The 26,095-nt window shown below is 57.5% G+C and overlaps 1 protein-coding gene across 1 annotated transcript in view; it reads right to left on the bottom strand.

The window, feature by feature from the left end:
• Rfx2 (regulatory factor X2) overlaps positions 1 to 26,095 on the bottom strand; it is a 56,082-nt gene that overhangs the window by 11,801 nt on the left and 18,186 nt on the right. The window contains exons 2-6 of the mRNA XM_055617787.1: positions 16,960 to 17,051; positions 14,305 to 14,394; positions 12,652 to 12,722; positions 11,861 to 12,122; positions 6,223 to 6,297 (exon numbers count right to left, since the gene is read on the bottom strand). Of these exons, the coding sequence (XP_055473762.1) occupies positions 6,223 to 6,297; positions 11,861 to 12,122; positions 12,652 to 12,722; positions 14,305 to 14,394; positions 16,960 to 17,043 (582 nt within the window). The 5' untranslated portion in view covers positions 17,044 to 17,051. The remainder of the gene's footprint in view (positions 1 to 6,222; positions 6,298 to 11,860; positions 12,123 to 12,651; positions 12,723 to 14,304; positions 14,395 to 16,959; positions 17,052 to 26,095) is intronic.

Genomic DNA, 26,095 nt, shown 5'->3' with positions numbered 1-26,095 from the left:
TCCATCCACCATCCACCCACTCATCCATCCACCCACCCATCCACCCACTCATCCATCCACCATCCACCCACTCATCCATCCACCCACACATCCACCATCTACCATCCACCCATCCACCCACACAACCCCCCACCACCCACCCACCATCCATCCATCCACTCACCCACCATCCATCCATCCACCCACCCACCATCCATCCATCTACCCACTCATTCATCTATCTACCCATCCATCCACCCACCCATCTGCCCACTCACTCCCCATGCATGCTGCCACCCATTAATGCATGTACCCAAGCATGTACACTTTGGCCTCCGAATTCCCTGGTTTAGTGTATACAGCCGCCTGTGAGGGAGACAGACACTGCCTCTCCAGGCTGAAACTCGAACACAGCACCACACTGGGGGGAACTCCGAAGTGTCCTAAGCCCATGGTACAGTGTCAGATTGTGCTGCAGAAACACGGGACAGTGGACAGGTCTAGGCCACAGTGACGAAGGACACAGCCAGGCTGGTGAACTGCCTCCCCGACCCAAAGGTCAAAGGGCTCTGGGTAAAAACTACACATCCAGAGAGGCTCCGAGAGCCAGCAAAGGATGCAGGCCTCGGCGGCACAGAGGCCACGGCTTAGGGAGGGCCAGTAATTCACCACCTGGCCCGGCTGTGGGCATCGCCACCCTCCTGTCTTGATTCTGTTCCAGGGTAAGACATGTGACCTGACTCCATGGCTGCCCTGTGACTAGGTGCCAGCTATGATGCTGGCAAGGAGGCCAAGTCCCTCCAGGTGAGACCATCATGGCTCGAGAACGGTGCCTGCTGCCCGTCCGGCCACATCAAGTCTGGCGTCCCCTGTCCCATGCTCATCCCCTTGCACCCAGACTGCGCAGTCTCCCAGGGGAGTTACTGTTGGTGACTGACAAGATCCCTGCTGCAGAGGGAGCAGGCTTGTGCTCCTCCCTAAACAGGGGTGCACTCCAGGGCTTCCTCCCTGCCAGAGCCAGCACAGACGCTATGCTGCTTCCCTGGTTCCCACTCCCATGTCCCTCAGCCTGGGGACAGCCTCGGCACGGATCAGAAGGCCATGTTTTCAAGGTTCCAAACAGGACTGTAGGTGTCCGGTGGGGTGTCCCGCTGAGTCTGCAGAGCACGGGCAGCCCTGGTACCACAGACTATGAGCTGGCTCTCTGGAGGAGGCAAGCCAGAGTCTGGCAGAGGTGGGTGCAGGCTCTGCCCCTGGGCAGACCAGGTGGGCTTCTGGGGTTGAGGGAGAGTTGGTCTGATGTTTCTCTGACTGACCAGGGCCATGCGGCTCTCTGAGCACCGAGTTAGGGCCTTCACCATCCTGCTGCCCTGTCACTCTGGCTGGCGGCTGTACTCAACCCTTCACTCAGGAGCTGCCATGGCACGGCCCAGCAGGTGTTTCTGCTATCTGACCATGCAGTGCCATGCACCAACTGTCCCTTCCATCCACAGAGGACAGTCTCTTGTCCTCACTCTCTGTCAATGGGGTGAATAGGTGACAATTTAATCAAGGAAGCAGGCACACACCGCTGATCCCTGAACTTGGGAGGCCAAGGCAGGAGGATTGAGACTTGAAGGCCAGCCTGGGTTGGTGACAATGGTCTCCAAATGGACTGTGCTTTCCTGCCCATGGGAACAGAGCGCCAGGGGTTTGATTCCATCCTGAGGTATGGACTCCATCACACAGTTTGCCTTCACTGTTTCCTGCATGCTAGGGACAGCGTCCTCTTCTCCCCATCTTGCTACAGAACCCAGCACTTCTGGGCCAGCCCGGGGCCTCCCACTCGATAGAACACCGAGGACCACGGCTGTGGGCCAGTGTGAGCCCAGTGCTCAGCCACGCGGTGTTCCCCTCCTGTGGGAGCTCGGTCTAGGCCTGGGTACTGCACCCTGGCTCAGGGCCCGCACTGTGCAAGGATTCAGCAGGAATGTGGCCCGACACCAGGGCCACTCAGATCCTCAGGCTCCTCTTCCCAGCTCTTTCTGTACTTTGGTCCGTGTCCTGGCACCACAGCTCTGTGAGTTCTGTGAGCTTCCATTGTTCCTGTTAGTGCCCCAGGACCTTGCACAACACTTCCAAGTCCAAAGCTGAGGAGGAGGAGACACCTGCCTATGGGAGCCCACAGGGAGGCTCTGGGTATGGAGGCTGCATTTGTCGCTTTCTTTGTCACCTGCTTCCAGATCTTTCCTGAAAGCTGGAGATCTTCTGAGGCGGCGGAGGAGGGCACGGGGTCACTGAGAGGTCAGGCCTAGTTCTGGAGGCTCACACAGGAGGGAACCAGAGTGAGGGTGGGGATGGCAGGATTGCTCAGCTGGCAGAAGAGCTCGTTCAGTCTCTGGGACCCTTGTGGGGGAAGGAAGAACTGGCTTCCACAAGTTGTCCCCTGAGGACTGTGTGCACAATAAGATAAGCTCATGCCCTCCCCAATAAGCGAAGAATAATTCTTTTCAAAGAGTGAAGCTGTCATGGGGCTGGAGTCCAGGATGACAGTGCTACCTGGGTCCTCAGGGTTACAGTGTTGGGGTGGACAGACACGCTGCCGCTGCTTCATGCTCCAACAAGGGCGATGTGCTGGGTGGCTTTTGCCGGCTTGACATCAACCTTGACTAATCTGGGAAGAGGGACCCTCAGCTGCGGAAAGGCCTCCATGAGCTCCAGCTGTAGAGCATTTTCTTAATTAGTGATGGATGGGGGAGGACCCAGCCCACTGTGGGTGGTGCCATCCCTGGGCTGGTGGTCCTGGGTTCTATAAGAAATCGGGCTGAAGAAGCCATGAGGAGCAAGCTGTGGGAGCCAGCCAGTAGGCAGCACCCCTCTGTGGCCTCTGCAGCAGCTCCTGCCTTCAGGATCCTGTCCTGTTTGAGTTCCTGTCCTGACTTCCCATTCAATGACACAAACCGTCTCCTCCCTGACCAGCTTATTTCTGGTCAAGGTCTTTATCATGGCAAAGCAGCCCTGATGGCGGCCATGCTACAGTGGAGCCTGTAGCAGCCAGCAGCCTTTAAGGGGCAGGGCTAGCCAGGAGGACTCCTGAGTAGTAGCTGCCTCTCCCTCTCTGTTTTGGCACTGATGAGAGTTTGGGCCTCATCTGCCACAGACTCCTGCCACCTTGTCCGCTACAACCTGGTCCCAGCTGGCTGTGGGATGACACCTCCGAAACTGTGGGCCAAGCGAACCTTTTTTTTCTAAGTGTCTCCTCCTCAGGTGTGTGTCACAGTAACGGGGACCTGGCCACTGTGAGCTCTCCTCATTTCTGCATCTCATTTTCAAAAGAAAACGTCACATCTTTCAAATTTACCTGGCACATTTATTCTGTCCTATTGTTAAGGAAGGGCTGAGGTGCGCTTTGTGGATAGACAGGGTCTATCCATGGGAACTCCCACGTTGGGTAGACACAGGCCAGCCTCCAGAGGAGCTGGTGCCTTCCTGGAGGCCCTGAGCCTGTGCTGCTCCAGGGCAGGCCTTGATGACTGCTTGGATGGGTGGCCTTTCCCAGCAGTTGCTACAGTGACAGCTATGGATGAAGCTATGACTTCTCCTAAGGGCCTTTCCCTCATTAAATCTGCTCCAACCACCTCTGCTAGGAACAGAACTGAGGTCCCCACACTGCGACATGGCTCCACTGCTAGTGGCCACCCTGATCTGGCCAGGGAACAGAGGCCACTAGGAGCACAGCCCTGCTGCGCACGGAGGACCCTCTGTACCTAGTTGGCAAGGTCAAGAGTTTGGCTGAGGCCTTAATGTCCCTACCCTCCAGGAGGCCCTGCCAACAGTCTCAGTGGCCACTGGCAGCCCCAGGGACAAGAGCAGGCCAGTAGCTGCTCTCCTCGCCCTCCCTGGCTCTGTCACCGGCCAAGACAATATGCTGCATGCTCTCCCGCTGACAAAGATGTGGCCGGATTCCTGAAAAGATCTGATCTCTAGTCCCGTGTCCCTACTCACCACAGCCTCAAGGGCCAGAAGAGTGTCCGCCTCGGCGAACGCTGACTGCAGAGGGGGTAACCTGCAGCTAGCAATAAGCTAGCAACTCTGTGTGGTCCCCACAAACATTCTGAATGTCCTACAGACACAGCGTGGGGCTCTGTCGCCATGGCTGGTGGTGGTCACGCGCATTCACCTTCAGCCTGGGCCTGTGGCTTGCTGAGCTGAGGTGGTCATTCCCCTCACAATGTGACCTGACTCTCTCCCCTCAAACATGACAAAGGCTCCTCGCTGGGCTCTACCCCAGGAGGACACTGTCCAGTGGCGGAGGGTGCTGCTCATCCTGTGGTCGCTTCCCTGGACAGGGTGCCTGCCACACACTGTCTGGGACAGCACCCAACCCTGTAAGCCCTCAAGGCGTCTAGACCTTTCTCTAGATCAGTGTCTGCTCTTTCCCGAGAGAGCCACCGCCTCCCAGGACTGTCCACTGTGAACCGGCCAGCAACAAGGTTTGGGGACTCACGGATCAACTTGGACAAAAGGCAGCTCTAGGACTCTCTGAAAAATGCTGTACTCGGGGGCCATGTCAGTGGCCAGAGCCCAGGCCAGCTTTGCTAGCAGGTCTTAGTTTTTGAAAGCCCAACCCAGTCAGGTGTAGTAGTACACTGCTGTCATCACAGCTCTCAGGAGTCTGGGGCAGGAGGATTGCAAGTTCAAAGCCATCAGATACGTAATGAATCCCAGGCCAGCCTGGGCTACATGAAAGTCTGTCTCAATAAACAAACAAGAATAAATACATCAAATGCCCAACACAGTCATACATGAGATTCCAGAACTTGGGAGGCTGAGACAGGAGGATATGGAGTTTGGGTCAGCCTGGGCTACACAGCAAGGCCCTGCTTCCAAGTAAATAAAGGAGAAGGCAGAGAGGGTCCCAAATGTTGGACAGGAAGCATTTGGGAGTATGTATGTGTGTGTGTGTGTGTGGGGGGGGGAATTGGGGGCGATGGGACAGAACTCTCCAGGCCAAACCCTGATCCTGACCCTCCTCCAGTCCCAGATAGCCACACTGAGTCCTGGACTAGGGCGCTCACCTCCCAGACAGGCCTCTGTCATAGAGCAAAGCCAAGAGTAGCCGCCTGCTGCCTGCCACCTGTCTCACATTTCCGAGTCACGCAGCTGAGGGGCTTCAAGGCAACCCAGTCCCGAGCCGCCTCCCCCTTTAAAAAGTCATCTTTTTATTTCATTATTTCTTTTTATTATCACTATTTACCTTACTGTATGTGTCTGGGTGTCTGTCTGCATGTAAAGCTGAGCGCCATGTGCAAACCGTGTCTGAGGAGGCCAGAAGGTGGCAGATGCTTTGGCAATGGAGTTATTGTGAGCTGCCATACAGAGGCTGGGAACCGGTCCTGGATGGTCCTCTGCAAGGGCAGCCAGTGACCTAATCACTGAGCCGTCTCTTCAAATATGTTTATTATTATTTTGGAGGCAACATCCAGGCTCATATTAAACTCCCTGTGTAGACCAGGCTAGCCTCAAACACACGGCGCTTCACCTTCTTTGCCTCCTGAGTGCTGGGGATATAGGCACATGCCACCATGCCAGTCTTATGTGGGTTCTGGAGTTTGGACTAGGGTTCTCAGCAAGTACTTAACTGACTAGACATCTTCTAGACCTTCCTTTTAACCCCTTGAAGCAGGTTCTCATGTAGCCCAGACCAGCCTTAAACTTGCTCTGACGCGAGGGATGGCCTTAACCTTCTGGCCTCCTGCCTTAGTCTCCTGAGTGCTGGGTGATGGTGTGAGCCCCAGCAGCTGCCTCTGTGACGTTAGAAATGACCCCACAGCCTCAGGCCTGACCCCCTAAGGCTGCCCAGTCCTTTCTGTTTTGAGACAGGGTCTTGGCTGGCAGAAAACTGCCACCCTCCTGCCTCGGCATCCCCAGTCTGGGTTGACAGGCGTGACCATGCCAGTCCCCCTCTGCCGCCTTTCTTGCTGATCTTAGAATGTACTCTTATGATGGCACCACAGGTCTGTCATGAGCCAACTCAACCCCAGGGACAAGCCAGGGTACAGGTGCTGTCATCAGGGGCCTGGCGCCCACGAAGGCCCTGCCTTGGCCTCTTCCTCACTGTCTAAGGCTGCTTCTCCCGAGATTTTTGGTTAGTGTTCTGTCTCCCTTGAACCTCTCTGGCTGTAGTCTGCGGGGCCCTGGGCTCTCCTAAAGTCTGTGAACACTCCATGCAGAGCAGGGCGTCCGGGGCCCCAGCGCACTTACATGGCTGTTGAGCAGGCCACCTTTGTGGGGCACGAGGCCTTCGCCTTTTTGGAGAGTCTCAATCGCCATTTCAAGCTACGAAGCCGTGTACAGAGACAGGACAAAACCAAAAAGGTGGTGGGGGTGGGGTGGGGGAGAGAAGGAAATCAGAAGGTTAGCGGCAGGCAGCCCACACCACATCCACATAACAATGCCAGCTAGCGAGGCGCCGCGGCAGGGGGTTAGCGCTGAGGGAAGCTGTGGCAGGATCAAGGCTGTGTGCCATGCACCCGAGCCTAGAGCCCAAGACAGCAGCAGAGAGTCACCGGTGGCCCACACCCCGACGTCACAGCCCAGCACCAGGCCAAGGGGCAAGCTGGTGCCCAGAGGCTGAGGTGAGCAGGGGTCCTCCTCAGTCAGTCTCCGCTTCACTCTGACATGGATGGGCCTTTTGCCAGCATGTCTGCCTGTGCACCATGCATGCGTCCGCTTGGTGCCTGCAGACACCAGAGAGGGCATGCGGGTCTCCCACAACTAGGTTAGACTGTGGGAGCCCCATGAGGGCCCTGGGTCCTGAACCCCTCCGCCTTAGGGTCTGGCTCAGGGGCTCTCCCGGAACCCGGAGCTCGCTGGCTGGCTGCCAGGATCCTAGGATCCTCTTGTCTCCACCTCCTCAGGGCTGGAGTTACAGGCAGGAGCCGCGTGCCAGCTTCTTACTGAGGGTTGAGGGGTCACGCTTCACCCAAGGAGCCCTGTCCTAGCCCCCCGAGGAAAAACCTTAATCATGGCTGCTGTGTGCACGTGGACGCTGTTGTGAGCCCAGCGTCACCCCTGCCCCTTCGCCTGCACACGCCCACACCACAGTAGGGACACCGAACCCTGGGCCAGCTGACAGTAGGGACACGGAACCCTGGGCCAGCTTCCCGGTGTGGTACCACCAGCTCCCAGACAGGAGCTCAGGGACTCTGGGCCACTTCAGCTGCCTGAGTAGCTGGAGTTAGGGGACAGCTCAGGAGAGGCAATGGACACGGGGCCTGGGGAAGGGGGTGGGGACAGAGTAGACTTCCGGGAACCGAACCGTGGCCTGGTGAAGCCCTGGTGGAGAGGAGGAGGCGAGGCCTGCATTCTCTGTGCCTGCTGTGGGCAGCTGCCCCCGTGTGACCATGCTGGCACTAACAGCAGCCAGGAAAGACCCTAAAACAAACACCCAGAAGGGCAGGGGCTACAGCTGGGTTGCGGTCAGCGCAGAGGAGCGTCTCGCTCCCAGGCTCCCAGGACCATGTTAAAACTGAGGGTCCAGGGTGGCGGGAGGCCTCAGGGGTAAGATGAAGGCACTTGCACCGAGCTTGGTGACCTGAGTTCAAGGACCCACACCGTGGAAGGAGAGACTCCCTTTCTGCAAGCTGTCCTCTGACGCCTGTCTACAAGTGTGTGTGAGCACACACAATAAATATGATGTGGTAAGAAAAGAAAAGCCATGGCCTCTAGTGCTTCTGTGCTCTCCTCCCCCAGCGAATAATGCCTGGATGAGCCAGAACACTGGGGTTGTCTTTACATGGCACAGAGGGGTCCTGGGGCACAGGCAGAGGCCGCTCCCATCAGCACTGGGCACAGGCGGGCGAGAAGACAGAAGCGCGCCAGAGGCAGAGGGGGCTGAGCATCCGGTGGGCTGTGTGAGCAGGAGCTGAATGCACTCACTTCTTCCCACTTCTGGAACCTTCCATGAGTGACTCAACCTCTGGTGGAAGGCGGTGGTCCACACAAAGGAGGACAGGGAAGGACAAGATTTGAACTTGTGCTGAATGACGCCCCCAATAAAGGGGGGTTGGGGGGCTGCAGCGGGCTCATCTGCCCATGGGGATGGAGGACTCTTTACGTCTTATTTTGGAGACAGCCCGCTAGCCCTGCTGGGGCGGCAGCAGGCCCCGGCTGGGATGGCACGCCACCCCCTCTGGCGTAGGCCCCGGGGACTGGGGTCTTCATGCTAGCTCACACGTTCCTCACCATGGGCCTGCCCTCGGCCTCACCCTTCTCTCCTGTCCTCTCCCTCTCTTTTCTTCTTTTAAAATTTGAGCCAGGGTCTTCCTGTGCAGCCCTGGCTGTCCTGGAACTCACAGAAGTCCTTCTGCCTCGGCTTCCTGGGTAGTGTGGTTAAAGCTACCACACTTGGCCCAGTGTTTGTTTTCAAGGGTTGACTTTCTCAAGGGAGATGTGGGGTGACACCCGTCTGTGTGCTTGGGGGCAGTGGGGCACAAGGGTGTGAGGAGCGGTGGCCTGGGGGAAACACTGAGATACCGTCTCCCCAAACAACAAAAGGGCTTAAATTTACCAACGTTCCCACAGAATTTATGGTGGAAAAGTTATGTCTACGGATTCACTATTTTAAAATTGACCTGGATGGGAGGAGAGAAGGGAGTGTGGTTAAAAATAAAGAATATCTCTCCGTTATCAAAACCCTAAAGGAACCTGTACATCTCTGTGCCTGCTCCCCAGGGACTGTGCCAAAAGAAATCTGTCCCCAGAAAAGCAAACCGCTGGGCACAGGGGGCCTCTTCCTTGTCTCAGCTCTCCAGGAATCGTTCTCCTTGAGGCTTTGGGCTCTTAAAGTTCAGCATGGAACCCTAATGGCGCACCTGTGAGTTCCCCACTCACAGCCAGCATTTAGAATACACTCGCTATCTGCAGAAAGGGAGAGGTCGGGGAGTGGGGCTGCGTGGGCAGAGGTCACGAGAATCACCTTCATCTCAACTCTCTGACTCACGGACAGGAGGCAGGAATGCTTGGACCCTTCAGCAACCACAGCAGCAGGAAACACCCAAATGTCTGCTGTGTGTCCATCAACGCCAGCTGAGCTCCCAGCCAGCCAACAGATTGCAGTGTTCACCACGACAAATACAGATTTCACAGCGGCCCAGAAAGCCCATCAAACAATCAGTGACAACCGTCACAAAGTGCCACAGTGAACGCCGGAGGGTGGCGTGCGGGGCAGCGAGGGCATCCGCGCAGTGTTGCTGAAGAGACCATTCTCTACAGAAAAGTATGAGGCATCCAAATAAGGAACACTGAGGCTGTCCACAGAGTCAACGGGCTGTCCCTGAGGGCCCGGGGCAACAGACTGGCTATGACCTAAGGGAGCTGTACATGCATAAGGCCTAAAGAGAACCACATTCAAAGAACAGAAGGAACCCACAAGGACAGGGTTTCATCAGACACAGACACCAACAGAGCAAGAGCACGGAAAAGAAACCAACTTGAAATCTGAAGATACAATGGCTGGAAACCTCCCAGATTTGATGAAAGCTATGAATCACACATTCAAAAATCTCCATGTGAAACTGTAAATGATAATAATAATGGGAAAAAAAAGAAGACTTGAAAGACAGAAAAGAAACAAGGAAACAAAAAGAATTGTTATTCTGAAATATCTCTTAGCCCCTTAAAGTATGTATTTTGAGATTTCAGTGTGTGTGTGTGTGTGTGTGTGCACGCGCGCGCGCGCACTTGCACAACTGAAGTTTCTACAGAGGCCAGGAAAGGGCATTGGGTCCTCAGGAGCTGCAGTTAGACAGTGGTGCTGGGAACTGAACCCGGGTCCTCAGCAGGAGCAGCCAGTGCTCTAGCCACTGAGCCATCCCCCAGCCCCTAAACTTCTATCTTTATTTTTAATGCTAATCTCTTTGTGAAATAGAGACCATTCATATTCAGCAAAGATCTCCCGGACCCAAGTGGCACAGACACACGTGACTTCTCCCTTTCTCTTCCTGTGGCGGTGTCTCCCCATGTGTGTGGGCGCATGTGTGTGCACGTGTGGGCATGGAGGGCTGGCGCTGGTTTCAGGACTCACTGCCCCCACCTTTCCACCATGTTCCCTGGAGCAGCCATCTCCACAATCTGAGGCTGCGGCGGGCAGCCCACACCCTCTGCGCATCAGCATTTACATGGATTCTCTGTTTGCGAATGAAAACACACTTTTCGGACCCCCGGCTGCTCCTGGGAGGCCTGGTGACAGGATCCCCAGCACATGGGGCAGGCTGCCGGGAGCGGATGTCATGTGCTCTCCGAAGCACGTGACCCAGACCATCCTCTGATGGACGGGGAGGTCCTGTGGTGCCCCTCAGCTGCCAGGCTCCGGCATGCTGGGGCCAGGTAAATGCAGGCCTGAACAGCGAGCACGGCCCCAGGACATCACAGCCAGTGGCTTCTCTCAAAAACTCAGGCATGACATCACACCCGTTCTCAGAGCTGGGTGCCGGGGTTGCTGTGGGTATAGCGGGTATCTTTGGAGCTGCTGTGCGTATCTGCACATATGTGTGTGTGTGCCATGTGGAGGTCGAGGTTGACAGAAATTACGGTTTTGATTGCGCTTCCACCGTATCCAACAAGACAGGCTCTCTCAGTCACACCCAGAGCTCGCAGCTGGGGCTCGTCCCTAGCTCTGGGGCCCTGTGTTTGCCTTGTGAGGCTAGGTTAAAGTGTGCCTCCTTGACCCCCACACTCATGTGGGGTCTGGGGAGCTGGACTCAGGCCCCCATGCTGGATGGCAAGATCTAAGCACTGAGCCATCTCCCCAGACCCTGAATTTAGATAATTTACAAAAGAAAGCTCGGGCATGGAAAATATTTACAAATCATGTATCTGCTGATACATGATCACCATTTCCGGACGTAGAGGTTTCTTCTCAGTCAGCAGCTGGGCTGAGTGGTAACCCCCCCCCCCCCCCAAGCCAAAGTAACCCCCAAGCACAGAGGAGCGCCAGGCCCTTTGTTCCAGACAGCGGGCAAACAATTTACCACCAAGCACACCTACCGGGGCTGGCAAGGAAGCACTCTCACTCCCTGACAGGGTGGCTGAAGCGAGCCGGCCACCCCACGGCAGCGCTGACCCCAGAGAAGGAGAAACTGCACACCTGCTGCTCAGCCTCATTTCTCAGCAAGCTCCCAAGCCAGGGGCCTTCCGCTGAACCTCCCACTCACAGCGCCACCCACCAGCGGGGTCTCTAAGGCCACACGCTGAGGGCGCAGTCGGGAAGCCAGCCCGAGAGCCCCACTGCGACTCCCCCTCTGATAGCCTACAGGCCGCAAACACAACAGCAAGAACAGCCCCAGAGCGGCCAGCACCGCAGGCAAGCAGTTTGGTTTGTTGTTTTTGGGTGGGAGCAGAGACCAAGTCCTGCACCAGTGACGCGCCTGCGTGTTAACTTACAAAGTGACAGACAAGAAACAAAGATGGGACAGAGCCGGGGGCCTGGGAGCCTGAGGATTGTGGGTTAGCCCGCACTACAGGGAAAGCGCCCAGCCATCCTGGGCTACACAGCAAGACTGTTTCAACTCCCCCTTTCCCACAAAACCCCCAAAGTCCAACTGAGAGCTTATTTAAGGCAGGTGAGCAGTGAACTGTCTGGGGCCTGGGTCCCTGCATTCTCCGGCCTGGGGAGGCCCCAGGAGGCTGGACGGCAGCACTGCCACGGCAGGGTGCTCTGCTCCCCAACATCTACGAGGCCCTGGTCTTCTCCTAGTGGGAACGGGGCACAGCTGCCTCCATCTCTCCGAGCCTCAGCGGCTGGCAGGACCCGACCTGGTCCTTCCAACTCACCTGTGCACCTGCTGGCTGCCGGGAGGCTAGTGGGGCTACCCGCTGCCCGCAGGGCCATTGTACCTACCGTGGCAGGCGAGGAGCGGGCGGTGTGGGCCAGGGAGTGTCTCGAGCCGTCCATGCCCCCATGGATGAGGTAGGCTCCCGTGCCAGACACGATGGGGGTCCCCGCGACATCCATGGTGATGCCCACCATGCCGTGGGAGGGGACCGCCGGGGGGGAAGAGGCGGCCACTGTCACCTGAGCGCCACCCGGAGTCTCAAAGTAAGACGCTGCACTGCCGGGGGCGTAGAGCTGAGGGTCTGGGTTGTAGGCGTAGGCCGCTCGGCTGTGGAGAGAGAGTGTGGTCCTTTTACAACAATCATGGCACTGAGAGGGCGAGGAGGGGGACACGCTTGCCTAGAGGGCCGGCTCAGCGGTAGCAGGGCTGCTGCTTCAGAGAACCCGGTCACTCCAGCTCCTGGAGACCTGACGCCCTCTGTTGGCCTCAGAGGGCACCGCACTCACGTGCACAAATGCAACACGTCCGCACTCATATCCCCACTACACACAAATGCGCGCACACACACACACACACACACACACACACACACACACACACGAGAACCAAGAACATTCTAGCAAGTTCCAAAATATCCTAAAAAATGGAGAATAAGTTTTGTCAACAGTCCAAGAAACTCATCAAAGGCCCAAAGGAAAAAGTCCCAGTCATCACATCACGCTCCAGGGGATGGTGGCTTTGGGTTGACATTTTTATCAAATTTTCTAGAAGCCAGGAACACAAAGGCCCTGAGGGACCATGGAGGTTGAGGGAGGAGTGGAGTTTGTGCCCCCCCCCCCCCCCGCCACACACGTACATGGCTCCGTTGGCGTAGACGGCATCCCCGCCCTCCACATACTGCACCTGCGCTGGGTACACGTGCTGCACCTGCAACGACACGAGTGTGAGTCACATGGTGCCACGCTGTATGTCAGAACCCCCCTCCCCTCGAGTGGCCAGTCCGCACTGCCACTTAGGGAGCTTAGGGAGCTACGTGTGCCCCCGAGCCTGAGCTCGCTTAGCTCTGCGGCAGCCCCAGAAGCCCAGGCTGAGCTGCACTGTGCAGCTGAGGATAACGTCCTGACCTCCGCCTCCTGAGTGCAGGGCTGTTTGTGTCTGGCTTAGGCAGCCGCTAGGCAGCCTCTGCCTGGCCGAGCTCCTGGGGGCAGGCTGCACTTCCTGTCTGAGCCCTGGGGTGAGACACTGTGCTTGCCGCGGAGGAAAGCTACCTTTTTCAGGTATGGGGTGGGAGACAGTGAAGATGGGGCCTGGCTGGAAACAGATGGGCCTGGAGAGGCGCCGTAGGGGAAACAGCAGCACCTGTGAGACCAGCCCCCAACCCCCAGCAAGGGGCAGCGCCATGCTGTACAGTAGATGTCCAGGGCTAGGGCCCAGACTTCAGCCTCCCAGTCAGTCAGTATGCCCTCCTCCTTCAGAGCCAACGGCCAGTCCTGGGGATCCCTCGGAGAGCCTGGGAACCCCGCAAACGCCCCGGCTCTGCAGCACGGTCACGTCACCATCACCCACTGCATGCCTTGCCTGGTGCCAGGCAGCTCCTCAGCCCTTGGCCTTTTTGTAAAAAACTTTTATTGGCACCTTGCCCCTCCTCATGAAGGAACTGAGGACGGCAGGGGCGGCTCCATTGTTTCTTAGACTCTGTCTTAAGCTGACTGTCTTTGACTTGGCCCCCATCTTCGGTTCCGAGAAGGGCCGAATGGCCCTCCACCCCGCAGGTTGTTGAGGATACCCGAAGAATGTGTTAACAGATACTATAATCAGGCCTCCGCCCCACCGGTTGTCATAAATACCACAGCATGTGTTAATGGGCCCTCCACCCAGCAGGCTATTGTACAGATCTTTTAGATATCTTGCAGTTTGGCCAGGTGGCTTGGAACAAACAGCCTAAAGGTCACCTTGCTTGCTGACCACCCCCATCTTACCCTTCCCTGTAACAACAAGGCTTGGAATTCCCCCCTTCAGTTTTGCCCTTTAAAAATTCTGTCCCCCTGAGACCTGGGGCCTCACTTTCTAACCTGCTATGTGAGGGAAGATTGGTGGCCCCAGCTTAAGCTTGAATAAAGATCTTCCTGTGATTTGCAACGAACTCCACTCCTGGTGGTCTTTTGGGGGTCTTGCGAATAGAGCACAACACTCACACATAACTACGGCTGTTTGGCCATAGTAACGGACAGTCACAATGTCCATGGTCTTTTCTAAAAAAGGTCATGTTTGAGGCCTGCCTCCGTCCTCAGAGGCAAAGGTGACCAAGGACCACCTGCGCAGTAGCAGCTGGCCCTGTGCTGCTGAGACAAAAGAGCCAGCCCGCCCTCGCTTGCTGTGGCTGTCTGGGGTAGGTAAAGTGTTTTCTTGTAACAGAGCTTCCGGAATCTCTGGTGGCTGCACACACCAGTAACAACAGGAAAATGACTCCCAAGCCAGAGGCTGCCAGGTTCTCCCGGGGTGTCCTTACCTGTGGTGGCACTGGCTGGACCCTGGGGAGTGTGAGGGGCTGCATTGGGGTACCCTTGGGAGTGGAGCCCGCAGCTTGGACCAGCACCCTCTGCAACAGACAACAGGAGAGTCAGACCCTCGGGAGACCCACCCGGGAAGACCCACTCCTGCTGTGACAGCATGCTGGGTCACAGGGATGCGGCAGGGGCAGGTGGTCCTCTGCAGGGGTCCCTGGCCTGACGCTGGCCCTCACTGGCCTGAGCCACTTTTTGTATGTAGAAGGCAGACCAGATGGGTCGGAGGCAGCCTGTAGAGGGGGTCCCTGAGGTAGTGGGCACCCATTTTCTAAGGGCCGCTGAGAGGGCGTTCGGGAGCGTTGCTGCAAGCCCGGCTAGGTCCTGACCATGACAGCGAACCTAGGCCTGTGGGTGAGGCACTACTGGGAGCCACAGCCAGACACCACAGGGACCTGGCCACCTCCCGTCTGTCCTCGCGCTGGAACAGCACCCAGCTGTGAACAGGATGACACCCACCAGAGCATGGAGAACCCTTGAGAACGGGGAGACTTTGAGGACGGACACCACGGAGCTCAGACGCCACATCGTGGGCCCCTGGACAGAACCCGAGAAGGAAGCTGATTTGGGACAGGAAGGGTGCGCAGCTGCTGAGGGGATGGGCCTTTGGGGGTCGAGGGGCAAGTGATGGAACGTTCTGGAACTAGAGGGACAGGATGGCTGGATTCTGTGAGTACAATAAACCCACTCTACTCTCACATGGTTCGGTTTATATTATGCCAATTACAGCTCAATTAAAGGGTAATTAGGAAGCCTGTGCAAATGACTCTGGATAAGAGCCCTTGCTGCACAGCATGAGGACAAAGGTTCGAATCCCAGCATCTACACAGAAAGTGGGGTGCGGCTGTGAGTTCCTATGACCTCAGCACAGGAGGCCGAGACAACAGGATCCTGGGGCGGGCTGCCTCACTCCAGTGAAAGACCCTGTTTCCAGGGTGCTAGACGGAGGCCTCCGTACCCTCCAGCTGGCAGCCTGTGTCCACACAGAACAGCTTCCTCCCACCTCGGTGCCGCACCGCTAATTCCAGAACTCAGGACAAGGCAGGGCGATTAGCTTCGAATTTAAAGCAAGTGTGTACTACAGAGCGGGAAATTTAATAAGCCAGGTGGGTGCACGCCTTTGATCCCTGCACTCAGGAGGCAGAGGCAGGTGAATCTCTACAAGGTCAAGGCCAGCCTGGTCTACAAAATGAGTCCAGGACAACCAAGGCTACACAGAGAAGCCCTGTTTTGAAAAAACAGAAAGAAAGAAATAAAATAATAAAATGGATCATGAAACAGTGAGGGGTAGGGCTGTAGCCAGCCCAGCATGAATGACGCCCTGGCTCCCATTCCCAGCGTCACAGAAATTGGGTTCAGGCACCATTAGGCCCTGTCTCAAAAAAAAGACAACAACAAACAAAACAGAACAAAATTCTGCAAATGGTACTGGCTGGGTTTGGTGTGGTGGTGAATACCTGTGATCTCGGCATTCAGAGTAGGAGTGCCTCTGAGCAGGAGGCCGGCTGAGCGCGTCAGCCCACGGCTGACACTGGGCAGTGCGACCGGGCAGTGAGTGGCCGTGTCAGCAGACCCATGTAAGATGGAGGTAGTGCAAGGGCCCTGGGCTGCACAGGGGCGCAGCACAGGCAGAGGCCTGTCCTAGCAGGACGGCTCTGAGGAAGCTGAGCAACACGCCCAGGGGCGCCTGAGCATCAGCTGCACAGGATGGCCCACCTGCTGCCAGGCAGCCTGTCTGCAGGAAGTGAGAGCTGGTGGGCACAGTGACCACAGACCTACAACTACAGTCCTAGGAGGATGAGGCAGGAGCAGCTCACATTCCAAGCCAGACCGCCTTACAGTGTGCAAGTCAGACCTGAGGCTGGGGACTCGAGGAGGTGGGGAGGTGGGGAGGTGGGAAGGTGAGGAGGTGAGATGAGAAGATGAGATGAGGAGGTGAGGTGGGGAGGAGTGGAGGGCTGGAGTGGAAAGGTGTGGAGCTGTGCACTCTTTGAGGATGGGCCCTTCTCTAGCTAGTACAAAGGTCCTGGGTTTGTCCCCAGCTCTTCAGAAGAAACAAAAAAGCATGGATGGGCTGTTTGGCTCTGCCTGGCTCCTTCCACTCCTGGAAACCAGTGGGTCATGTGACCGGTGCTCACGCTCCTGGCCTTCCAGTGCTGGCATGCCCACGAGTCCTGTCCCCTGCTTTCCTCTGAAGAAGAGCGGGGTGGCAACACTCTCCCAGGAATCTAGGCTGGGGGGAAGCACACTCAGCGGGCTCCATCTCTAACAGGCAAGGACTGAGAGGTGCAGCAGGGTGGACTGGAGGGTGCCATGAAGGAGGGGATGGAGGAGATGGAAATGTTGGAGGAGGAGATGGAGGAGATGTTGGAGGAGGAGATGGAGATGGAGAAAGAGATAAAAATGAAAGCGGAGAAGAGAGTTGAACAGAGCTGGGGGAGCATCCTAAGAATTGTTTCTACCCTGTTTTTCAGGCTTTTTTCCCCCGAGGCCCAGAGCTCTCAGTGTTCGAGAGACATGCCAGCTGCCCTGGGGTGGCCTCTCCCGATCTGTCACGGTCCCTTGGGTGGAGAGCGCGGGGCGGCTGGCGGCGCAGTCACCTGTGGGGAGGCCGGCACGGGCTGCGCTGCAGGGCGCAGAGCCACGGACGCGGGCGAGTCTGCTCCGCCCTCGGAGTTCTGCATGCTCGGACCTGGAGGAGAGAGGGGTGGTGAGGGGTGGGGTCCTTGCGGATGGCGTCCTGCACGGTGGGAGCTCCTGGCGGAGCTGAGGCCGAGGACCCTGACCCCTGTGTGGGGACCCAGAGCAGTCCGCGGGTTCCGCGCCCGCCTGCGTTGCCCTAGGGAAACCACGAGATGGCGCCAGAACCACGCAGCGCAGGCATGCGCCAGGCAGTGGTTTCAAGAAGGAAAGCTCTTGGCGCTGCTCAGGGTCAAGGTGGAGGCACCAGTGTGAGGAGCTCAAGGTAAGTAGTCTGAAGCCAGCCGGGACGACAAAAGCAGAACAAAATATTTTGTAGGAAATGAGTAATGCAGGAATGAGTAACTGAAAACGGATGAACGGATAAATCAAACCCAGCATATGATGGGGAGATGGCCCGGTCAGCAAAATGTTCTTCTGGAAGGCCCCGGAACCTGAGTTCTGACCCGGAACCCAGTAAAAAGCTAGCACGTGCCTGGAGTCGCAGCGACTGTGAGACGAGGGGCAGAGCCGGGTGGAAGGGGATGGTGGGGAGGCGCCGTGTTCCTGGCGTTCACAGGCCAGCCTGGGCTACAAGGTGAGTTTCAGGCCAGCCTGGACTACTGAGTGAGGCTGTGTCAAACAAACAAAACTTGTCACCAAAGACTCCCAGAACATGTGAAACGAACGGTAACGCCCAGCAGCTTCCATCCCGTGTCTGAACAGTGGAGCCCTCAGCGGCTCTCCAAATAGGCCCGAGGCTCAGGGTGAGCGACGCTGCTCCAGGCCAGAGAGAAGCTGGCAAGCGTCTGGTCGGGCGGAAAAGTTAAAGGTTGCCATTTAACGGGAAGGACACGTATGGCACACTGAGGCTGACAAGCTAGTTAGGTGTGTTTGCACGTGTGTGTGCCTTTGCTGCATGGGATGCGCTCATGTGTGTGCCGGTTTGAGGGACTGGTGAGCTGACTTGCTCACGGCCCCCAGCTTCTCTGCCCCTTGTTTGTTTGTTTGTTTTCTCCTGGGGGACCTGGCTTCCTCTGCTTCTCCTCACCCAAATACCTCACTAATGGGGCTTTCAGGAGCCCAAGAGCAGCCAATAGCCAGAAGGGCTGAGAGCAGCCTGTCATCCTCTCCCTGGGGCTGGCTCATGTTCCCTGGTGACACAGATCTGCCACAGGCCAGGTCAGGGTCCAAGAGAAGGCCTGCATGTCCCAGGAGCAGCTCCATTCTGCCCAGTGCATCCACTGTGAACTTGACAGAGTGCCCAGGTGGAGTGGCTGGATTGCAGGCCGCAGTGGCCAGTCCTGGCCTGCTGTCTCCAGGCGACTCTGAGGGGCAGTGGCAGGCTGCAGTGCGCTGGCTGGGGCTGGCCTGGCGCCAGGTGGATCCACTAGGGAAGCGCCCTTTGTTTACAGGAAAAACTCCTCAGTTGCCTAGCAACCACTGGGCAGCCTAGGAAGGGCGGGAGGCTGCGAGCCATTTCTGGGCTGGGCTCGGCTCCTGGCTACCCTGACTCACTGTGACCTTAAGCAATCTCTCTCTTCCTTTCATCCCCACCCCTCCGTCCATCTGTCCAGGAGAGCTGTGGCCCTGTCACACCTTGTCACCTGAGTCACAGGGATCAGGCCTGGCTGCTCTGGGGGAATCCAGCCCACTTGGTCTTAGTACTGTCTTGGTGGCATCTGGATGGATGCCACTGAGGTCTTTGCCACCCAGAATGCAACTTGTGTCCCTGTTCTGAGTGAGGGGGACAGGGCCAGCCAAATGGCCTCCACCTGGCATGTGGGAGGCGGCTATGGCCGCTGCACGTGGCCCCTTCTTACCCAAAGTGTCTCCCCTTCCCGAGCTCTGCCCTCACGCCCCTGAACTGCCTGCTAGCAGGTACTCAGAGCAGGTGCGGAGCGGTGCTCACGCCAGGCTTATCCTGTATGACAGCTGGAAATGGCCCCAGGAAGGGCCAGGGTCCCCCAAGAGACTCAGCATTTCTTGGCAATCACCCTGAAGTCTGAGGCTGAGCCCACGCAAGTGCCTATACACTGAGCAGAGAGAGAGAGAGAAGACAGGTCCTGGAACTGGAGTGCCTTAGCCATGTCCACCCCAGGCACCCTGTGGTGTTCCCTTCAGTTGAGTTTTTGGGGTGCCCAACTCCACCTGTTTGTCTTTTTTGTTTCTTGGGTTTCTTGAAGACCGGGTCTTCAGTAGCCCTGAGCTCAGAGTTCTGAGGCTGACCTTGAACTCCTGGCCGCCCAGCCTCCACTTCTCCGGGGCTGATGCCAGGTGTGTGACTGCCACCACCACAGCTGGGTTACGGGGTTCTGGAGCTGGCGCAGCCTGCTGAGCAGGGCAGTCTTGGCCAGCCCCAGTGGGTTGGAAGGGGCTGCTGAGACAGCATGTCACTCCTTTCCTGTCCCAGGAGAGCGCTCAGTGGGTCAGGGCACTTTCCGCCCACCTGGCAACCGGAGTTCAACCCCCAGGGCCGGGACAGCTGCAAGCCATCCTCCAGCATGTATGCTGTTCCCCCAAATCCCCCCCCCAGACACACACACACACTAAATACAACAACAACAAAAATAACAGCTCCAGGGGCCACACAGCTTGGTTTCTGGCACGAGAAAGAAGCCCTGGGAAGGAGCTATGCTCCGAGGCCACGAGATAGATTAAAGCTTCCACACCGGGAGGTCAGGGTGCTGCAGCTATCCCGAGCTAGCCTCTGCCTCCTAAGCAGCCATTTCTTGCCCCTCTGTATCAGTCCTGACATCCAAACTGGAAATAAAAACCTTTTGGGATGTATCAATTTAACAGAGCCCCAAGTGCCACCAACCCACAGGCTAGGTCACTAAGAGCATCAAGGCAGCCCTGGCCGCCGCTCCTCAGCCACTGTGGAGACCTCGGGATTTGAGGTAGGCGGTACTGCTGTTCCTGGGCCACGTCACCCATGTTTGGCTCCAGAATGAACTCTTAGTGCATTTGAGTGGAGAGCCATGTTTGTGTCAACATGGGTTAATGTAACGCCCCCCCAGATGGTGACTTCAAGTGCCTGAAAGTGGGGGTTGCGTAGGGCTGGAGGCTCACAGTGCTCTGCTCTCGGGGACTGGTCGGCAGAAGTGTCACACAGACACATAAGGACACATGCTGCCCATCTGATGTGGCTCAGTCACTCCCAAGACACTGCCCTTTGTCCCTGCAGATGACTTTCTGCTGAGCCAGCCCCTGGGTCCTGGGAAGCAGGGTGACCCCGGTTTCACTGCACCCAGAGCTCAGGGCTCTGCCAGCAGGTGCACGGTCCCGTGAGGGGCCTCTCTGCACTCAGTGCCACCACCCAAAGGTGACTCTTCCCCCAGGTCTCCACTGCCCATAACCGGTGCCGGGGCCCCTGCATCTCCTCGGGGCATCTGACTCAGTCCGCTGCGTCCTCTTGATCCTGGCGCTGTGTCCCTTCCATCACTGAGATGGCCAGTTCAGGAGGCCTGCTCTCCTGAGACCTGGATGTCCATGCCCCCTTCCCCTCCCTGCCTGCTAGCTCCTTTCTTTGAGGTGACCAGGAGAAAACCACTTCCCAGGCTCAGAGAACCCAGCGCAGGCATGAGGAACCAAACCCTGGCGGGGCCCCTCACAGCTGGGGAGGTGCAGGATAGTCCTTCCCCATCCCAGACGACTCAGTCCCAAGTGCCAGGTATGGTTGCGTCAACCCAGGGCTGGGGAGGCCGAGAAGCCAGCCTGGGCTACACAGTGAGACACCATGTAAAAAAAAAAAAAAAAAAATCACCAGTGCTGGGAGCCTTGAGCCAGCTGGAGAGAAGCCGGAGGCTGGAGGAAGGACCTCAGTTCAAACCCAACCCTGCTATCTACATGCTGATTTTCTGCCACCTCCTGCCTCTGAGAGGCTGCCGACTATGGAATCCAGAATCCGGAATCTGCCCCAAGCCTGGGTGGGAGAGCTGCCACAGAACTTTGGGAGGTCAGATGTCAAGAGGCAAGGCAACAGGTGGGGGTGGGGAGGGAAGGTAGGGGATGGCAGGGGAGGAGGGTATGGGGGGGGGGAAGGCAGTGCTGTGCTGGCTGCAGGCTGCTCTGTAGGGACAGCCTGCTGTTGACACTAAGCATGAAAGACTGAAGGATTGGAGCTGAGGCGGCTGGGGGGCTAGAGAGCTGGCTCAGCTCCTGTCCCCACCCTGCCCTGAAGGAAAATAGCAAGGCAGCCTTCCTGTCATTTGGGAAGTTTCTAGAGCTGAGGTATGTGCCTGTCATCCTCAGAGGAAGGCCAGGCAGCAGCAGTGGCGGCAGCACAAGCCTTTTACCCTAGGAGGCAGAGGCAGGCGGGTCTCTGAGTTCAAGGACAGCCTGGTCTAGGACAGCCAGGGCTAAACCCTGTCTGGAAAGACAAAACAAACAACAAATGCAGCAGAGAGGAAGCTCTGGGAGTTGATCACGTCACGGAGCTGTGAGGTAGCCGAATGAATGGCTTCAGGAGCCCCGCTGGCCAGGGCACCCATCCTGGAGTCTACGAGCGGCTTCTCAGAGCAATGCCTGTGGTCAGGCCACACGTGCTTGTGACATGCTCCACAGGTGCTCACTGGTGACAGAAGAGCGGATGCCACAGGCCAGGCATGCTCGGCCACCCTGTGCCCCCGCCACGCCCTCCACACGCCACCAGGTGCCACCCCTCTGGCTGTCCCTGTGCTTCTGCCCTGGTCCCATCATCCCTTCCGTTGCACGCTGCACCCTGACCAGGGGAACCAGTGCTGACGGCACCTGGCACAGCCGAGGAGGCGGAGCAGGGTGCCCTGTCCCCATCCCTCCAGCCTGGGTGTAGGCGGGGCCAGCATCTTCTGGGGGCTGACACTGGTGCCAGTGGGGAGGCTCATGGCTGCTGACAAGGTCTTGGCTGGGGCCCTCTCTGACGGTGTGATTGCGCCTGGGCTGGGGTTGGGCTCTCTGGACCCCCTCCCCTGCACACTGCATTTAAGCAGAGACAGCAGCCAGCCCTGTGCTTCTGGACTCCCCACCCGGAAGCACGATGACGGAAGAGTCCTTGGAAATCTCGCACACTCACCTGAGTGGCAAAGCAAGCATTTCCGTGGGAAGTTTAAAAACAAAAACCATTAGGCCCAGTGAGATGGCTCAGCACTTGCCACCAAAGCCGAGTTCGATTCCTGAGAGCCGCACGGTGGAAGGTGGGTACCCGCTCCGGAAAGCTGCCCTCTGACCCACGCAGGCGGGCTGTGTCACACACAAACACGCACATACATGGGAAAGGTAATATAATTTAAAAAAGGTTTAGTGTGGCTGCTCTTGTTTAGGACGGGGTTTCACATAGCCCAGGCTGTCCCCAACTCAAGATGTAGGTGAGGCTGGGCTTGAACTCCAGGCACTCGGTCTCCACTCCACCTCCCGAGTGCTGGGTGACCAGTGCGCTTCTCACACAACCAGCTGGCCTCCATCTTTATAGGGCACTGTTACAGTCGGTGAGAAGAGCAACCCTGAAAGTCGAGAAACTTGTTGAAACACTTTTAAATGTCCCAAGACATGAGCTAAGCCACTGGCACAACCGGCGGGGATGGCCACTAAACAAGCCTTCTGAAAAGGGGTGGCGCTGCCGCACAGCTCCCCGGGGACACCGGGGAAGCAACAGCCTTTGTCCCCTGGAACCAGCCCTGCTCAGCACTCGGGATCTGGAGCCCCTGGTGGGGGCAGGGCGTCTGGACAGAGGGCGGCAGATGTGTCAGCAGTCGGAACAGAGCTCAGGCGCGTGTTTACCTCAGCAACGGGCCCTGGTAAATAGTCCCCATTGCTGGCCACAGCGAAGAGTGGGAGGGCGACAGGGCCGATCCTGACCCAGCCGGGGCTGGAAAGTGGCCTGGGAGGGGCACCTGTCAGGGACGCGGCCCCCAGCATCTCGGCAGGCCCTGCGGGGTCACCCTGCAGTGTCAGACTGGATGCCAGCACCAGGGTCCAGGACCTCGGGGTTAGGGTTCCACTGCCGGCCAGTCCCGAGTGGGAGTGCGGCCGTGGGGGCTCTGATCCGGCATTCAGGTCACGGTGGAGGCCCCAGAGACACCAGAATTAGATTTTTAAAAAACCCCACCAAACCCCTAACATCAGAGCCAGCGGGACAGAGCTGGGCAACTCTGTGAGCACAGGGACGTGAGCGGCCGCCCCAGCGGAGGCCTGCTACCTGCCAGCCCTGCAGCCCCCACACCATCTAATCAGAAAAAAACACAAGCAGATGCTGGATGGGAACAGGGCGACGGCTACTGGCGCCGCGTGCCCAGCCCTCATTGTTTGCTGAGTAACAACGGTTGCCAGGGGCGACGCAGTCCACTCCTATTTCCAAGCGCCTGTTGCCCAGCAACCAGGAGAATACTTCCCAAACCAAACAATGTCATCCCCGGGGCAACTTCTCTATCTCACGTTAAGCAGATCTAAAATAAAATAATAAATAAATAAAAAAGAAAGCCCTTCCAAATATGTAATCTATTATTTTCAGAGGCCTGAACAGCAAGACAAATAATTTCTTCTCTATAGTAACCGGGAAGGGCGCTCAGCTCACCAGATCTGTTCTGAGGCAGAAGCCCAGGAGCTGAACCAAGGCTGCGCAGGACCCCCAGGGCTCCGGGACAGGCTGCCACCCTTCCCAGGCCTGGACAGGGAGAAGGATGGACATGAGTTTACACTCAGACAGCAAATCTCACACAATTCTCTAGGCAAAGAAGCAGAGTTTAACTACTTGAGAAAAGTGTAAGATCGGAGCGGCTGCGGAACGTAGGCATGGGAGGAGCCACCCAGGAAGGCGACTCAGGGTGGCCCCGCCCCAGGGGACTCCAGGGAGGTCAGGGGCTATCACTGTGCAGTCCACCCTCCCAGAAAGAGGCAACTGTGAAGAGGAGTGGGTGACTTCCGAGGCGAGCTGGGCAGGGGGCTCTCGGGCACGGCCTTCAGGCCTTGTGAGGGATGGAAGCCCTGGTCTCGTCCCTTGCACCGAGCCCGATGAGCTTGTTTTCCCGGCAGGGCCGAGGCTCTGAAGCAACTCTTTCTTCCCTGTTAATCTGCTAAGGTGTGAGTGTGCGTCCACTTTGCACATGGAGCTCAGACAACTTGGGAAAGTCTGTTTTCTCCTTCTACTCTGCGGGTCCTGGGGACTGAACTTGGGTCTTTTAGGCTTGGCAGCAAGCGCCTTTACCCATGAACCATCTCTGCAGCCTCTAAAACCACTTCCGTCAGCCAGAAAGCAGGGAAACCTCCTGGGCTAACACTGGCTCATGCAAGCACACACGCCATAGACGTGGGTCAATTAAGTGTCCCCGTGGCTCCGGGTGCAGACAGGGTCCTTGTGCAGACATGTTTTTGTTTGTTTGCTTGCTTTTTTTTTTTTGTTCAAGACAGGGTTTCCCTGTGTAGCCCTGCCTGGTCAGGTACTCACTCTGTAGACCAGGCTGGCCTCGAACTCCTAGAGATCGCCCTGCCTCTGCCTCCTGAGTGCTGGATTAAAGGTGTGCACCACCACCCAGCTAGCTGTTCCTCCACAGGGCTGGGCTGCTCAGTGACTGGCTGGTGGGCCCTGGGGCGGCAGGTGTCACGGCTGCCCTGGGGACACAGCTGTGCTCTGCACTGGGAAGGAGGCTTTGGAGGTGCAGTGGTAAGGCCCACCCGGAGGAGGCCCACTGCAGGGGTTAGCTCTGTCGTTCTCAGGCTGGGGGCAGTGAGACCCAGGGTAATGGTGCTCGCCGGCAGCCTGAGGACCTGACTTTGATGTGAGGGAGCCACGTGGTGGAAGAACCAAGTCCTGCAAGTTGTCTCCTGACCCCACGAGGACCACGGCATCCGTGCACGTGCACACGTGAACAGTAAAACAGCGAAAGAATAACTGCCGGGATGTCCGCGTGCCCGAGGCTTTGCCCTGTGACCGAAACATACACCCTCTGGGCATCTGTCTGTGTGCTGTGGTGCGGCACGGCCCATGTGCAGGCGGACACGGAGCCAGGTGACAGTCACTGAGCGGTAAGGGGCAGAGGGGAAGGCAGCTGGCATAGGGGGCAGGGGCTGGCTGAGGTTCAGTTCTCAGAGGGTGGCTGCTGCCTTCCTGGGCAGCGGAGCAAGGACAGCGGGCGGGTGGAGCCCTTCAGCCGAGGGCAAGGGTGTCCCTGGTGGGGTGGCTGCAGTGCAGAGGCCCTGAGGCAGGAGAGCTGACTGGACCAGCAGGTTGCCACAAGTCAACTCAAGGGTTGTAGCTTTTGCTGAGGGGGAAAGTGACTGACTCGCGCTTTAAGCGGGTCGCTGCCAGGAGGACACAGAGGAGGTCAGTGGGGACACAGGGAGCGGAGCGATGCCAGGGACCAGGGTGGTATAGACCGCTCACGGGAGCAGTAGCGACGGGGATGCTATGGGCTGACGCTGCTCTCTGATTGGCTTTAAGGCCAGTTTGGAGACTATTACCTGGCAGGAGCTGGTTGCCACAGGTCCCATGGGTGAGCCCATGTGTATCATGTGGCTAAATGGACATAGTGTCACCTGCCCTCTAATGCAGTGTCTCTCCTCCTTTTGGATTTGAGTCCAGAGGTGAGTGCAGCACTCAGACCTCATCGGAAAAGTGTGTGCGCGCTTGGGCAGTGGTCAATGCACATGCACACGTGGTCAAGTGTGAGAGAGAGAGACTGAGGAGTCCTCAGCCACAGTCCTCAACCGCCAGAGAGACTGTAGGAGCAGGGGAGGCAGGGCCAGAGCAAGCGCTGTCTTCTGGAGGAGACAGGACCCAGCACTTGTGAGCTACAGCTCGGCGCTTGCTGCACGGGATCAGGCCAGCAACCTGGCAGCAGGGAGGGGCAGGGCTCAGGACCCAGCCTGACTGAGGAGCTGGCCAGCCACAGCCTCTGGGAAGGGAGACCAGCTTTCTTAGGGGTGTGGCTCCCAGTAGGCCCAGCATATCCCAGATGGCCCCCACCCAAGAGTGCTGAGACAGAAAAAAAAACAAACAAAAAAGGACAGTGGGCTTGTAGGGGTTAATGTGTAGGAGAGGGGTGGTGTGTAGGGGGTGGTGGGTAGGGGGTGGTGGGTAGGGGG

This window comes from Psammomys obesus, unplaced genomic scaffold, assembly GCF_907164565.1.
Source record: "Psammomys obesus unplaced genomic scaffold, mPsaObe1.curated_primary_1811, whole genome shotgun sequence".
NCBI lineage: Eukaryota > Metazoa > Chordata > Mammalia > Rodentia > Muridae > Psammomys > Psammomys obesus.
This window is presented reverse-complemented; position numbering and strand designations above follow the sequence as displayed.